General features: G+C 38.8%; 1 protein-coding gene across 2 annotated transcripts in view; it reads left to right on the plus strand.

Annotated features, from left to right (window-relative positions):
- Window positions 1–6,291, plus strand: part of impdh2 (IMP (inosine 5'-monophosphate) dehydrogenase 2) — a 12,098-nt gene extending 5,807 nt beyond the window's left edge. Inside the window, exons 8-15 of one of the 2 annotated variants that reach the window (XM_035656683.1) lie at window positions 701–791; window positions 1,136–1,231; window positions 2,101–2,172; window positions 4,026–4,169; window positions 4,399–4,543; window positions 5,100–5,243; window positions 5,552–5,635; window positions 5,906–6,291. In XM_035656683.1, coding sequence (XP_035512576.1) covers window positions 701–791; window positions 1,136–1,231; window positions 2,101–2,172; window positions 4,026–4,169; window positions 4,399–4,543; window positions 5,100–5,243; window positions 5,552–5,635; window positions 5,906–5,927 — 798 coding nt within the window. In that variant the 3' untranslated portion in view covers window positions 5,928–6,291. The remainder of the gene's footprint in view (window positions 1–700; window positions 792–1,135; window positions 1,232–2,100; window positions 2,173–4,025; window positions 4,170–4,398; window positions 4,544–5,099; window positions 5,244–5,551; window positions 5,636–5,905) is intronic. The other variant, XM_035656684.1, reaches the window with a different exon arrangement.
- The last annotated feature ends 7,197 nt before the right edge of the window (window positions 6,292–13,488 follow it).

Consider the following 13,488-nt stretch of genomic DNA (forward strand, 5'->3'; position numbering starts at 1 on the left):
TCTTCAGCTGTCACTATCATAAAGGCAATAAAAGCCCCAAAAAATACTTGGAAAAAAAAAACGTTGCAAACATACTTTGGCCTTTTATTTGCCTATTATTTATTGTACATAAATCATATCAATCATTTTGCATAAGAAATCAAAATAAATGATTATTAATACCAACCAATAATTTATCGGCTGTAATTTAATTCTCCCGATAATTTAATGTAATATAAATTTCCCTCAAACTGACTTGCGGGTTAGGGAGTCCTTCTTTTGGTCCCAAACAAATTGGTTTTAAGTGGTTATGCTTCATTACTGAGAAATGAGTACTGGAACTGCTGGTGGGGGACAAACTGAGCTCTTTCACAGATTTGTAATGTATTAACTGGGTTTACCTGTGTGGCAATAGTGGTGTGCACATTCACTGAGGTACTTGGATACACAATAGACTAGATATCAAACTCAACTAAGCAGAGTCTGTCAGAGTCACTTAAATATGCCGCCACTGAGTGTGTTAATGAGAGATGATGTTTTTGATAAAGATCTGTGTGGGAATAAAACCTTGATCTCTCAACTGTGGGAGCAGATTTAATGGTGTGCAGACTCCTTTGATTTCAATTGGATTCACTGCATTTGATTTAGATGTTAGGTTGTCTACCTGCTGTGAAATGTACAAAGTCAGAGTAACAGTGTTTTGTTCCTTCTGTACCTCCAGGACTCGTCTCAGGGCAACTCAATCTACCAGATCAACATGATCAAATATATCAAAGAAAAGTATCCAAACCTCCAGGTCATCGGAGGCAACGGTAACTACACTTATCTTTACCTACGCACCGACATGTGTAAAATAAATTCCCATTGTATATCTGCACTTGTCATTGACCTGTCATATCATGAAGAGAAAAGGGAAGCATGCAGATCTGATGTTTGTCATCAGCTGTGACTGCAAAGTGATCAGCTGTGTCATGTTTCTCAGCCAGCGAGCTTGTTAAGTGTCCACAACAACTTCCTTCCTCTGTGCCTCAAAGGCTAAGGACCAGTTGTAGTGGCTAATTGATGAGATGGCTCACAGTTAGAGCTGGATAATGACAAATGTTCTCTCAGTGTGTGCATCTCTGACGGCCTCTCTGTCTCCCCCTATCTGCTGCAGTGGTGACTGCAGCTCAGGCTAAGAACCTGATCGATGCAGGAGTGGACGCACTGAGAGTGGGGATGGGCAGCGGCTCCATCTGCATCACACAGGAAGGTGAGTGAGTGGCCTGCAAACTCAACAAACACCACCAGCCTCGCTCCCACCTTTGCAATAGAAAGTGGATATATATATATATATCCGCTTTGTTTGACCGATCCTAATGTTGGGACCAAACCACATGATATCAGCACCTTAATTGCACGAAAATGATTGTTTGGTTCAACAGTTTGTTGTTTTATCTTGCGTATTGTGTCTCAGTGGAAGGACTCCTCGGAAGCTCAGTTGGAAAGAATGTCATCTCTCGTTTAGTCTGATGTCTGAGGTGCTCTGTGCTTCGAGTGCAGTGTGTGTTGACATTTCTGATCTCCAAAGATTACCTTTCAAATCATGCAGGTTGTTAAAGAAGACAAGCTATGATTGGTCGGGGTGCAGTGTTAGTCATGTTTCATCAGGTATCATGATTGCCTGATGTGACAAAGAACAACTGTGGTTGGTTACATTATGAAATAAGGGTTGTTGTGAGTCAGTTCCTAAGGAAAATGAAGCTGATTTGAATTTCAACTATGGTGTGAAAACAGCTAGGTTTGGATTTATTATATTTATTTGAATTATTCATTTAGTGGTGATCTGTCCGGCATAGGTAAGAAGTTTACAGTAGATATTTGTCTCTGTGTCTCTTGTTGTCTCTGACTTATCTCTTCATCTTGATGAATTGCTCTCAGATCATTAGCAATATTCGTTCTTGTTCATTTTCTTTTGCTTACTGTTTTCTTCACTCTTGTCTGTCATCTTCATCTTGTTGCCTTCCTACCTTCCTCCTCTCCTCCTCTTAATTTCTCTCCCCTACCTCCCACCCCGGTGTCTGTACGGTGTGTGTTTATTTGTGGGTGAGTGTGTTTGTGTGTGTGTGCGTCCATGTCTAGCTCCCCCCAGTGTACCACCAGCAATAAAGCTCCACAGCCCCAAAACCCCAACCACTGTTACGGGATACTCCAGTAAGTTTCCGTTGGCCTTTGCTGGGCTCTCATTGGCTCCACTATCACTAGTGTGCCCGCCCCTCCAACTTCACAGCCTGCAGCATTGATTGGTTAACAGCTTTGCATCGGTAGAAGTAGCAGAGGTAGCGGTACTAGGTTTTTGGTTTGTTTTGAGAACTGGCCTTGGGGGTTTTGGGGTTTTGCTTGTTCCTGCGTCCTCACTAATCTGTCACTCATCCTGAGTGAGTGTTGCTCCTCCTCCACCCACTTTACTGACCTTTTGGGCTCCTGTGTCCTTTGGTTGCCCATGGATACCATTGGTCAGACGGTGGCTGCTTCTGTGACAGGATTGCGACCCCACCCATCATTGTATCAGCTGTAGACCACAGCTGCCATCCATTTCTAACACCCATTCCTAACACACAGCATTGGAACGAGCAAACAGCAGAGTGGCTCAGTAATGTAGCTGGCAGCCACAGGGTGTCTCTGTTTAGCAGAGGTGGTAACCCTGGTGAGCTGGTTGGGACCAGGCAGGTTATTGGTGAGTTGGCAGCTTTGCTTCAGGACTTAAATGATCATAATGATCATAATGAATCATTATTCAAGCCGCTGTGTGTAGTCTTGGCAACATCAGGGCTGAAAAAGGATGAGGTGTTCTATGTCTTTGGCTTTGTTGTATGTGTTTTTTATTTTGCTTTGATAATGCACAGAACAGTAAAAAACATGACCATGATTTGTAGCATAGTGGACTGTATTTTCATTTATGTGATTTCATAATCACATATATGTATGTCATAACACATTTCCCTAAAGAAAGCAAAAGTAGCAGCACTGAAGTCCCTTCAGCTACTGTAGTTCAGTATTAAAGTTACAATCCATTTTTTATATTTGTAGTTGACATTGTTGTTTCTTTTATAATACCTCTCTATATGGTAGTTTTAATTTTCCGCCATTCCCAAATTGCCCACTTGTGCCTTTCTACAACATGAGTTTGCTGTGTTACGCTGTAAACAAATACCAGTTGCTGCAAAATTCTGGGACCTGAAGTATTTAACTTTACTTTCAGACACCATCAGTTATCCACGGGTGCTGCCAAATCAACCAGATCTAAAATGTAAAAGGATTTTAACTTTAAAGATGCTAATAAATTACACAAAGAGCTCTTTACAACATTTTCTCTTAATGATGGCCATGATTATATGGCAGACACTTAGTATTTCTGGTTTGGTAAGTACCGCACAGCCCCGAGTTCACAGGAAGCAAAACAACCCTAGGAGTAAAAAAGGAATTGGGAGTTTCTCTTTGTTGGAAATGTGTAAAAATTGAGTGTCAATGTCTGATTATTGGTTGAAATATTAGGGCTGTAATTTGAACTCAATTGATTGGCAGTTTTTGGCTGATAGCAACGGCATACATTATGTGAGACGGGTGTGGAGTGTGTGCAGTGTGGTATTTGTCTGCTGATGTGACAAGTTTAACTTCCTCATTCTTTCATTTCTTTAACAAACACGACATTAGAAAGAGTCACGTTCCCAGCCTGTCTGCTCATTCACTGTATGTGTTTTCTTTTCTTTTTTTTAACATCACTTGAACCGCTGGGAGTTTCCACCATGCATGTGTATCAGAACTGAACTTTGTGATTAGTTAGGACGTTTTTGATGTCAGTTTATAAAATTCAGCCAGCTGATTGACTGAAGACAAAAAAAGGCAACATTTTATTTATTTATTTATTTATTTGAATTACATAATCCAACACTTTTTAGCTATCAGTCATGAAGAGACTAGAAACATGTAGTTAAGATGACCAACTTCAGCGGTACACATTTTCTCACATCATTGAATTCTCCTGTCTGTCCTCTTCCTCCCCTCAGTGCTGGCGTGTGGCAGACCCCAGGCCACAGCTGTCTATAAGGTATCGGAGTATGCCAGGCGTTTCGGTGTGCCGGTCATCGCTGATGGCGGCATCCAGACTGTCGGGCACATCGCCAAAGCCGTGGCACTGGGAGCATCGACAGGTATGGATAGACAGGAGAGTCAGTGTGCAGTCGTTTATAACTGATTTCAGGATTAAAGATGAGTTTTTTTGTTGTTTTTTTGCTGTGGTTTAAATGTGGTTAAAGACAGGATTATAATTTGAACACTAACTTTTCAGATTGAGATTATGTCGTTTTTTTCCCCCACGTTATGGCTTTCAGCAGTCTTCTAGCTGAGCTTCCACATACTAACTTCTCTTTCTGTGTCCAGTGATGATGGGCTCTCTGCTGGCTGCCACCAGTGAAGCTCCTGGTGAATATTTCTTCTCTGATGGCATCAGGTTGAAGAAATACCGTGGCATGGGCTCCCTGGATGCCATGGACAAAAACCTGGGCTCCCAGACCAGATACTTCAGGTACAGAAACACAAAAACTGAACTAAGGGACGGCATTGTTCCAATTGATCAGAGTTTGTAGTTGGGTAACGGCACCCTAGAAGTGACTGACTGCACGATAAATCACAACCATTCAGGGGTCTCACTCTTATCCCGAAGAAAGCTGTTTCCTTCTACACACTGTAGCCATGTCTCACAACCGTGCCAGTTTTCCCCAGATGACAACACTTCCTCATTTGATTTTCAGTGGTTTTCAGAACATTAGACATTACTGCCTTGTGGTGGGGGCGACAAATGAGCCCACTAGAAAAGCAGAGTGGCAGACATTTTATCCAGTAATGTTGTAAAAAAAATCTTTGGTTTAAAGGTAGGTATCACAGCACTCTCGAAAGGGAGTGTTCAGAAGACAATCTTATAGATTAAATCATTAGCCACAAAGTGGCAGTACACAGGTTGTACACTATCATCGGTTTTAAATGTCAGCGAGAGACGAGATACATCATAACTGTGCACTCTTTCCATGCCACTAACTTCATCTGAACACTGACTCCTGTTTTCCCCTCCTCTCCCCTCACAGTGAGTGTGATAAGATTAAAGTTGCTCAGGGTGTTTCTGGAGCGGTGCAGGACAAAGGCTCCATCCACAAGTTTGTTCCCTACCTGCTGGCTGGCATTCAGCACTCCTGTCAGGACATCGGAGCGAAGAGTCTCACACACCTCAGGTAAAAACACAGGCAGACAGCTGTGGCTCTGGGGATGGCCGCTAGTATGGCTGTAGCATCTTAACTGTCCCAAATCCTTACTACACGCTATTTCTAGTTCACTAGTTCTACGTATACAGGGTGTTCACACTGGAAAAGTGACACTTAAGTGACCTTCCAACCTTTGATGGACTTTGCACATATTGTCATTTCCTGGTTAATATACAGTACAAGCATGTACTTGCCTTGTATTATTCCCCTTGTGCTTGTGTCAAACTGTTATTTCTTCCCCTCAATGTCTGTAACAACATTCTCTTTCCTCCTGGCAGAGCCATGATGTACTCTGGAGATCTGAAATTTGAAAAGAGAACAACATCAGCTCAAATGGAGGGAGGAGTTCACAGCATGCACAGGTACACACACACACACAGAGTAACACAAACTGGTGTTTCTTCAACACAGATCCACTCAACTAAGTAGGTAGGACTTTGTTGTTTTGTTTGGTTTCATATTCCATCATCTTAAAAGTTCAGTTTAGTTTCACGTCTCGCCCCCAACCACACAAGCCTTCAGTCAAACTTCCTCTTTAGCGCCTCCAGTCTGTTTAACAGGAAACCTCAGGGAGCATCATGGATAGCTGTGTGATCTTTTCCCCGCTGACCGACTCTCTTCTCTTCCTGCAGTTATGAGAAACGTCTATTTTGAGAAGAAGCCAGCCGTTCAGCCTACAGATGGAGAATCCTTCCAACAGACATTATGCAAACACGCCAGATCCTCTTCTATTCATGCTCTACACACGCACAACTAACTTCTCATACAAGTGAAAAGATCAGCTCAAACACTATGCTCTTCCGAGGATCCGTCAGTCTTCCTGCCAGGGTCATCTATGCATTGTCTGTGTTTAGTATAGCTGTTGGTGTGAAGGAGGAAAACTAAGCATTTATCAATCAGTGCACGTATGATTGAGTCCTCTCCAATGCCGTTCATGTTGTGATGAAATAAAATGTCCAGTGTGTTCAATTTAAGGCAAAAAAAGTTGTCCAATAATAAAGCTTATGTTTTTCCACAAGCTGTTGTTTTTTATGTGTACATCTACTAGTTTGAGACATTTTTGAAGATTTGCTGTTTCAGATATAAATTCTACCAAGTTGAGAATACAATGGAGACCATTTATCACCTGATACTGCTGGATTCTCATGTTGCCTGCAGAGTAGAACCATATCCCAGGAAGACGTGCTGTAGCTTGTGGTGTCTAATGAGAAACTGTCATCCTCAACAACCACAAGATCTAGTTTCTGCACGGGAGAAAATCCTCTATTTTAACTTCCTGTTTTTAAGCTGCTGCTACTACTATCCATTTAATCTTTTATTAAATTGGGCATTGATTAAACACATACATATATATTATATATTTTATTTTTGATGGCAGACCTAACAAAAACAGTACCAGCTCGAGTTCCAAATATATACAAACATACAGAAACTACAGGCAGAACTGAGTCACACCTCTAAATATAAATAAACCTATAAACCTTTTCCTGTTGATATTGTAGGTAACATAATAATATTAATACATTTTATTTAAAAGCGCTTTTCTAAATACTCAAANNAACAATATAAAACAGTACATTACATACGTTAAAAACACATTAGATTTCAGAATTTCTTGGGAAAAAATATTTTAAGACGTTTGATAAAATACTGCAAAAACTGACTGATCCATTTTAACCCAAGTAAATATTACCATAATTATTGTTGTTTGCTTGATTTTTCAAACTAATACATCTGGAACAAATCAGTTTTACATGTTCCGACACTGACTATAATATTCTATTTTGCACTAGCAATTACTAACAACAATTTATTTTTTAAGGAAATAGATAAATAGTCAAATGCATTACATGCAAGTGAACAGTTTGTATTGTGATCATTTAATCTGGTAAAACAAAGCCTCAAAGTAAGCTTTTAAAGGACACAGGAACTAAAAGTCAGCGTCCGCCTTTATGTCAGTATTCACTTGAGAGAAGTAGAAACCCAGTTTGTTGCCAGTCTGATAGATAGCAATCAGATAACACTGCATTAACTGTTAATTACTAAAGTACATTCAAGGACAGCGTGTGGGCGTGAGCTGGGTTTCAAGCGGCCATCTTCTCTCCACCTACAGTACCTCACCTCCCTGCCTCCCTCTTGCTGGAGCTCTCTGGGGAGGATCCGGTACTCGGTCAAATCCACCGGACTTTCCAGGTTGAAACTTAGACACGCTGTTGGTCACACCTGTCTCCCATCATCCATCATGCCACACACAGATGTTTCTAATTAACACACAAGGAAGGAGTCAGTTTATCTCAATTAGCCCAACTGAAAGATCAGGGTTTTACATGTGATTCATGGAATAATATTACCAACACTGATGTTTTTAAAAATGTCTAGGTTGCATAGAACTCTTACTTGAATTAAATTACTATATTTCAGTTCTGTAACTAGTCATTCAAATATATTATTATTAAAATACTGTTGAAAAAGTAGTTATGTGTCTAAAAATCTCACTCTTCAACTAAATTTAGCCTAATTATTATTAAAAAGTATGTTAGGTGACTTTCGGGATGCAAATCACCAAATGAAAGCTTTCAGGGAACCACTGCTGTTACGGCCTCTACTCTCACTACTGTCAAATACTGTGATTGTGACTACTATTACAGTTCTTCTCATTCGCTTTGGCTCAATTCTTGAATGAAAATTGTTATTTAAAAAATAATAACCTAATAGTTAAAAATAGTTTGTAGTTCACAACGGATTTTAGTTTTGGCACGTGTGCAAGAAGTGCAATGTATATTCTGCAAACTCTCATTTCAATTATACAACCTTGTGTTGTATAATGATAAATACATTTGATATTCAAATATCTATAAATTACCTGTCAGATGACCGTAATGAAATCAATGTACTATGAGGAAGTACGGTTTGTAAAACTGCAAGTTTTTTCATTGATGAAAGGGGAATTTTCAGTTCGCAGCACATTACACATGTAACACATAACTACACAAAAACATTTACTGTGTACAAACAAAAGTGCATATCCTTTTTACGTGTACGACAGTATTGTACGGCAAACTTTTACCAACTGCTGAAATCTGAATAAAAGCAGTCAGTGTCAACAAAAAAAAAACAAGCAAACAAGATTTGTATATGAGAAACATTTCGAGAGTTGACTGCCTTGATGAAAACACATTTTGCATTTGGCTCACATAATGACATTATGACAATAAGCCGGTTTTGAAGCATGAATAAAATGTTTTAGGTGAGTTACAACCTTTAGAGTTGTGATGTGCCATAGTGCTCTTAGAGTTTAGAGAACGTTAAAACTGTTTGACATGAGCCAAAGCAAATGAGAAAAACTGTAATGTAAAACAGCACTACTACCATTACTGCAACTATTACAATACTTACTAGCTGCATTAGACAATCTATTACTACTACTAATGGTCCTAATGGTTTTTGTGTGCCACATATGTAAAGGCAGACTTTACATTAACTGTGTGTAACAATTAAAAATAGCATGGAATTTAAAAATGAAACTGTCTAAAGTACACAGAGAACTTTTTCTGTAAAATAAATTTGTTTTGGAGGCAGTACATTTTCAAACAGTTAAGTTTGAAACCAAAAAACAAACACTAAAGGCAGGATTGGACCAAAACTACATTGATACTTTTGGAACCAGATTTCTACAAAATTTCCAAGACGGAGATTAATTGACAGAAATATAGAAATTATATTTACTTACTTAAATATAATTTACATATTTACTTACTTAAATATAATTTCATAAATAATATAATGGAAAGTAAAGAATGAAACCAGGCAAATTACAAATAAAGGAAAGTACTGTATTGTATTGTATAGGTGAGCTTCAGTCACAGAAAATAAAAACTAATACTGATAATGGTTGACCCAGTGACAAAAAAACTGAACAAAAATATTTTTTTTCTCACATACCCCCTGTAGTATGTAGCCACACAGATAGATCTGGTTTTATTTGTCCAGGTTTTGAGATTTCAACTCGGGAACCCTGTTTTGTGGTGCTCACAGCACTGAAAAATTACGAGTAGAAAAATGTAACACCAACATCTCTCTCCAGAAACACTGTCTCAGAGGGACTGTTAGATTTATTTTATTTCTAACATCAAGTATTTCCAGTGAAAACTCTTGGGGGGATGGGATCTGTTTAATTGTTTCTGTGTTTAAACTTTTCCTCAGAAGATAAAACCAAAACTAACCAAAAACTAAAATATATAAATACATATAAACTATTTTTGTTGAGTGAACCGACCCTTTTGTTTTATAAAATGTACATCGATTAAAATCTTGATGTCAACCAGGGCAGACATGTAACAACTGGCAGGGACACACTGAACTGACTACATACAGCTCAGTCAAGGTGCACATATCACACAACCCTTTAGACAAACAGGGATCACTTTACATGAACTGATTTCATTTCACTTCTCTGTCCTTAAGTTATTAAAACAGGAGTATATAACTGTCAGAATACCTCATAATATAGAAACCTTAATATATGAAACCTTATATTCAAATGAAACTTAAACAGTTCGGTTTGAATAAGACAAAGAAAGAGAAACTCCACGGGCAAACTTTTTGATAACAAACAAGCAGGTAAAATGACTAAATGTGAGCATGTATGTTCTCCTGGAGCGTATTTGGAACAAAGACAGTTTAAAAAAAGAAAAAAAGGATAGTAGCTGTCGTCTCTCCAGCAGGGAGAGGAGTCGGGGAGTGGGTGGATAAAGGAAGGAAAGGAGGAGTTTTTGTCTGGTCAGGAGAAGTGAAAGTGAAATTAATCTCTAGAGTATTTAAAGAGGAAGTTTGGACTGTCGGAGCTGTTGGCCGACGGGACAACAGAGGAGGACACTCTGCTCTGAGATGTTGGTGAGAACTTTTACGCACTATTTTACTTCATATATAACTTCATCATGACTGTGAATAACTGCTGCTGCAGTCTTTTTTGGCAGCTCCTGGTGTACTTTCATTTTGCTTTCACTCTGCTGGCTTTGTTAAGTGCCTGACCTCACTTCACCTCTCCTTCTCCTCATTTGACTTCTTACTTTCAAACTTTGTACCCACATCCTCCTCATAAAACCTCAATTTACTGCTTGTAATGAATGTGTTTGTCCCATCATTCGTCTAAAGAGCCTCCAGGCTTCCCGATCAAGGGTTGAAGTATGGATGACAAACTGAAAGCATTTGGCAGACTCTCTCTCTCTCTCTCTCTCTCTCTTTCTCTCTTTCACCAACTGCCTCTTTCCTTCCAGGGTTTAGTTCTCATTTTTCAGGGGGTTTTCGAGGCTTTTTAGGACATGAGAAATGAATGCAGCTTTAAATCAGTGTCTAAAAGCTACTTTAATCTCCGCAGGAAGAGCACAATGATTGTAAATCTCTTCCTTCATTTTTTTTTCTCAGCTCTCTCCTTCCTTTTATCGTTCCATCAGCTCTTCCTTGTCAGGCTGACCTCCGGTGCCCTGTCTTGCTTGCTCTCTTTCTTGTTTTCACAGTTGATACACAACAGGTTTTTCTAGATGTTGCACTACTACAAAGGGCTATTTAAAAGTGTGTTACTGATTTCAGCCGCTGAAATCTTCTTGGTTTAAAAATGTTAAACTTTCTTAAAATTGTCTGTTAACCGGCATTAAGACCAGTGTTGGACTTCACAGACTTTTAAGGATGCAAAAAATGTACCAATATTTCCTTAACATTTAATCAAAAACGTGTATTTATAGTGGCTGTATTTATGATTTACTTAAATACAGAAAATACTTATTTTGTTTGCCTACCTTTTACTGAAAATACAACAGTACATACCGTCTTAAAAATGATATTATAAAATAAATTATACTTTGTTTTTAGAAAGATTTGCTTAAATTTAAAACAAAATGAGCAATAACTTGATGAATATATTTTTTTTAAGATGAGAATACAGGCAGCCATTCTGTTCTATGTGAGAAAAACTAACTGTGCTTACATTGTAAGTCCTTTCCCTCAGGAGTGAGTGAAGTTACAGCTGAGTGGATGGATGATTCTTAATGGCTGTCTTGTTTTATGTTACACTTCAACCCAGTGAACCTCAGACCTGCTGCTGTAAAAATGAGGCTTTATTGTTCAATAAAAGAGCTGAAAAATAACCAAATTCATTTCTAAGCTAAACCAAGAACGAACGAAAGAAAATGTTCCCAGGGCATCCAAAGTGTTCCTGTCATTTGTCAGTTAAATGTGTTTTGTCTTTTGGTTTATGAGCTGAGCTTTATATGCAACTCAAGGAAAAGGGTTTGATTGATGTGAATGTAGTTACAACCACAGCTTACAGAGCTACACTGATCGGTTGAGCTGATCGATTAGGTCGATAATATGTGTTATTACTGCACTGAATTATTTAACTCAACTCTTTGCTGCTCATTCAGTTCCACATCGGAAACAACGCTCATTTACACTTTGTTGAAATCGTGTAGCAGGTAGTTAGACTTCTCTAAAAGGAGGAAAGGGACATTTATAAATTCACATTTTCTTCCCTTTTAATAACCATCTCTTTTTCTTTTTAGCAGTGTTTACCTGACCAGACTGAGCCCCGACCTGAAGCTCGTTTTGGTGGGTGGGATTGTAACGGAACCCATAATGCAGCTGTGATTCTGAGCTCCAGCTGGTTATGGGGTCCGTTTCCATCCCACAATGCACAGGACATCATGAGCGGACTGGCTGCTGTGGAGCTTCCTCCTTCCTACCACAAATCATTCATCAAATTCTCACTTTTCAACGGCAGATGACATTTTTACAAGTCAGCTTCTGTTTTTTCTGTTGAAAACTTTATTGTTCCATAAATGAAAAAAAACAAACAATAAATTTAAAACAGTATAACACTGGTAACAGTATAAAAGTATATACAGTATAAATACACATCCCAGCTGACTGAGCCACGAGTATAAAACCAAAGGTCTGATTCACTATTTCAAGTTCAGATACTTTACTTTTGTTTCTCTCAAATCAGTAAAGAAAGTGAAACTAACACCAGTAAGGTGTTGTTGAATGCTGTGTTGCCGTAAACAGGACATACTGGAGTGTAACGCGTGAAGTTCAGTTGTCTGGTGTCACTGCCTGATGCTCAAGGTGTTTTTTCCTCAATGACACGTTTTCTCCCGGATTGCTGATGACAGTAAACGCAACCGGGAATTTCGTGTCAGCCAAGAATGACACCCCGAACGGCGACTCGAGTGCCGACTACTGTTTGTAAAGTGCACCACTACGTTTTATGTTTTTTTCTGTATTTAAATTGATATTTTTAATAAATCTCAGAATACACATCAGTTACTGTGTGTATTTTTCATACAATATCCATCACCGTACATTATATGTGACCTGTGCTACAAATAAACAAACCACTTCTTCTACTACAGAGTTACAGTGGTATACTGTATATAGCTTACTCTGGTTTCCTTCCCCTCTGGGTGACACGGCTGAAACATGACATTTACATCAATGTTTGACACAGTAACGCTCTCTCTAAGTGCCAACAATGTTACACCCATTGAGTCTAGTTATTATTCAGTGAAGTCACACTTTAGAACAGCTCTTACAGTCTAATGATCCCTTATGTAAACAAATGCTTAGTAAATAGTTTCCTACAACAAAAGGCTGCAGCAGCCGGTGTGATTGGTTTTGCTTTTGTTGAGGAGTACCTGTTCACTGTTCTCACCGTCATGCTCAGGTGAGGTGGCAGAAGAGGGACAGTACATCCATCCATCAGACAGACGCCACATTACATTTTTATGGGGACTCATTTCTTTCTACATTCACACTGCAGGTGTTAAGTTTCCAAATTCTAATTTTCAGCCTCACATGACACAGATCTGCTGTTCTGACTCACACATTCAGAGATTCTGAAGCATGTTTTGAGTCAGTAGAGTCACATATACGTATATAATAATGTCTTTATATGATTGGTTTTGTTTTGACATGCTCTACACCACTGGTTCTCAGACTACTCATACCACTGGTGGTACGCGAGCTGCCTCTACTGGTTCAACAATTTCTGAAATATATATTTGAAAAAAAGACATTTAATTTAAAAACATAACACTATCAAAATTTGGATGAAAATACTGAAAATATGAGATTGCTGAAATGTTATTTTAAACAAATGTTGCCTTTCCTGCAATATTTTGGTTACAATATCAGCCTGCTATGTAGTCATGTTCATGCACGT

The sequence above is a fragment of the Morone saxatilis genome, unplaced genomic scaffold, assembly GCF_004916995.1.
Source record: "Morone saxatilis isolate NCDOM2014 unplaced genomic scaffold, NCSU_SB_2.0 Contig15, whole genome shotgun sequence".
Taxonomy (NCBI): domain Eukaryota; kingdom Metazoa; phylum Chordata; class Actinopteri; family Moronidae; genus Morone; species Morone saxatilis.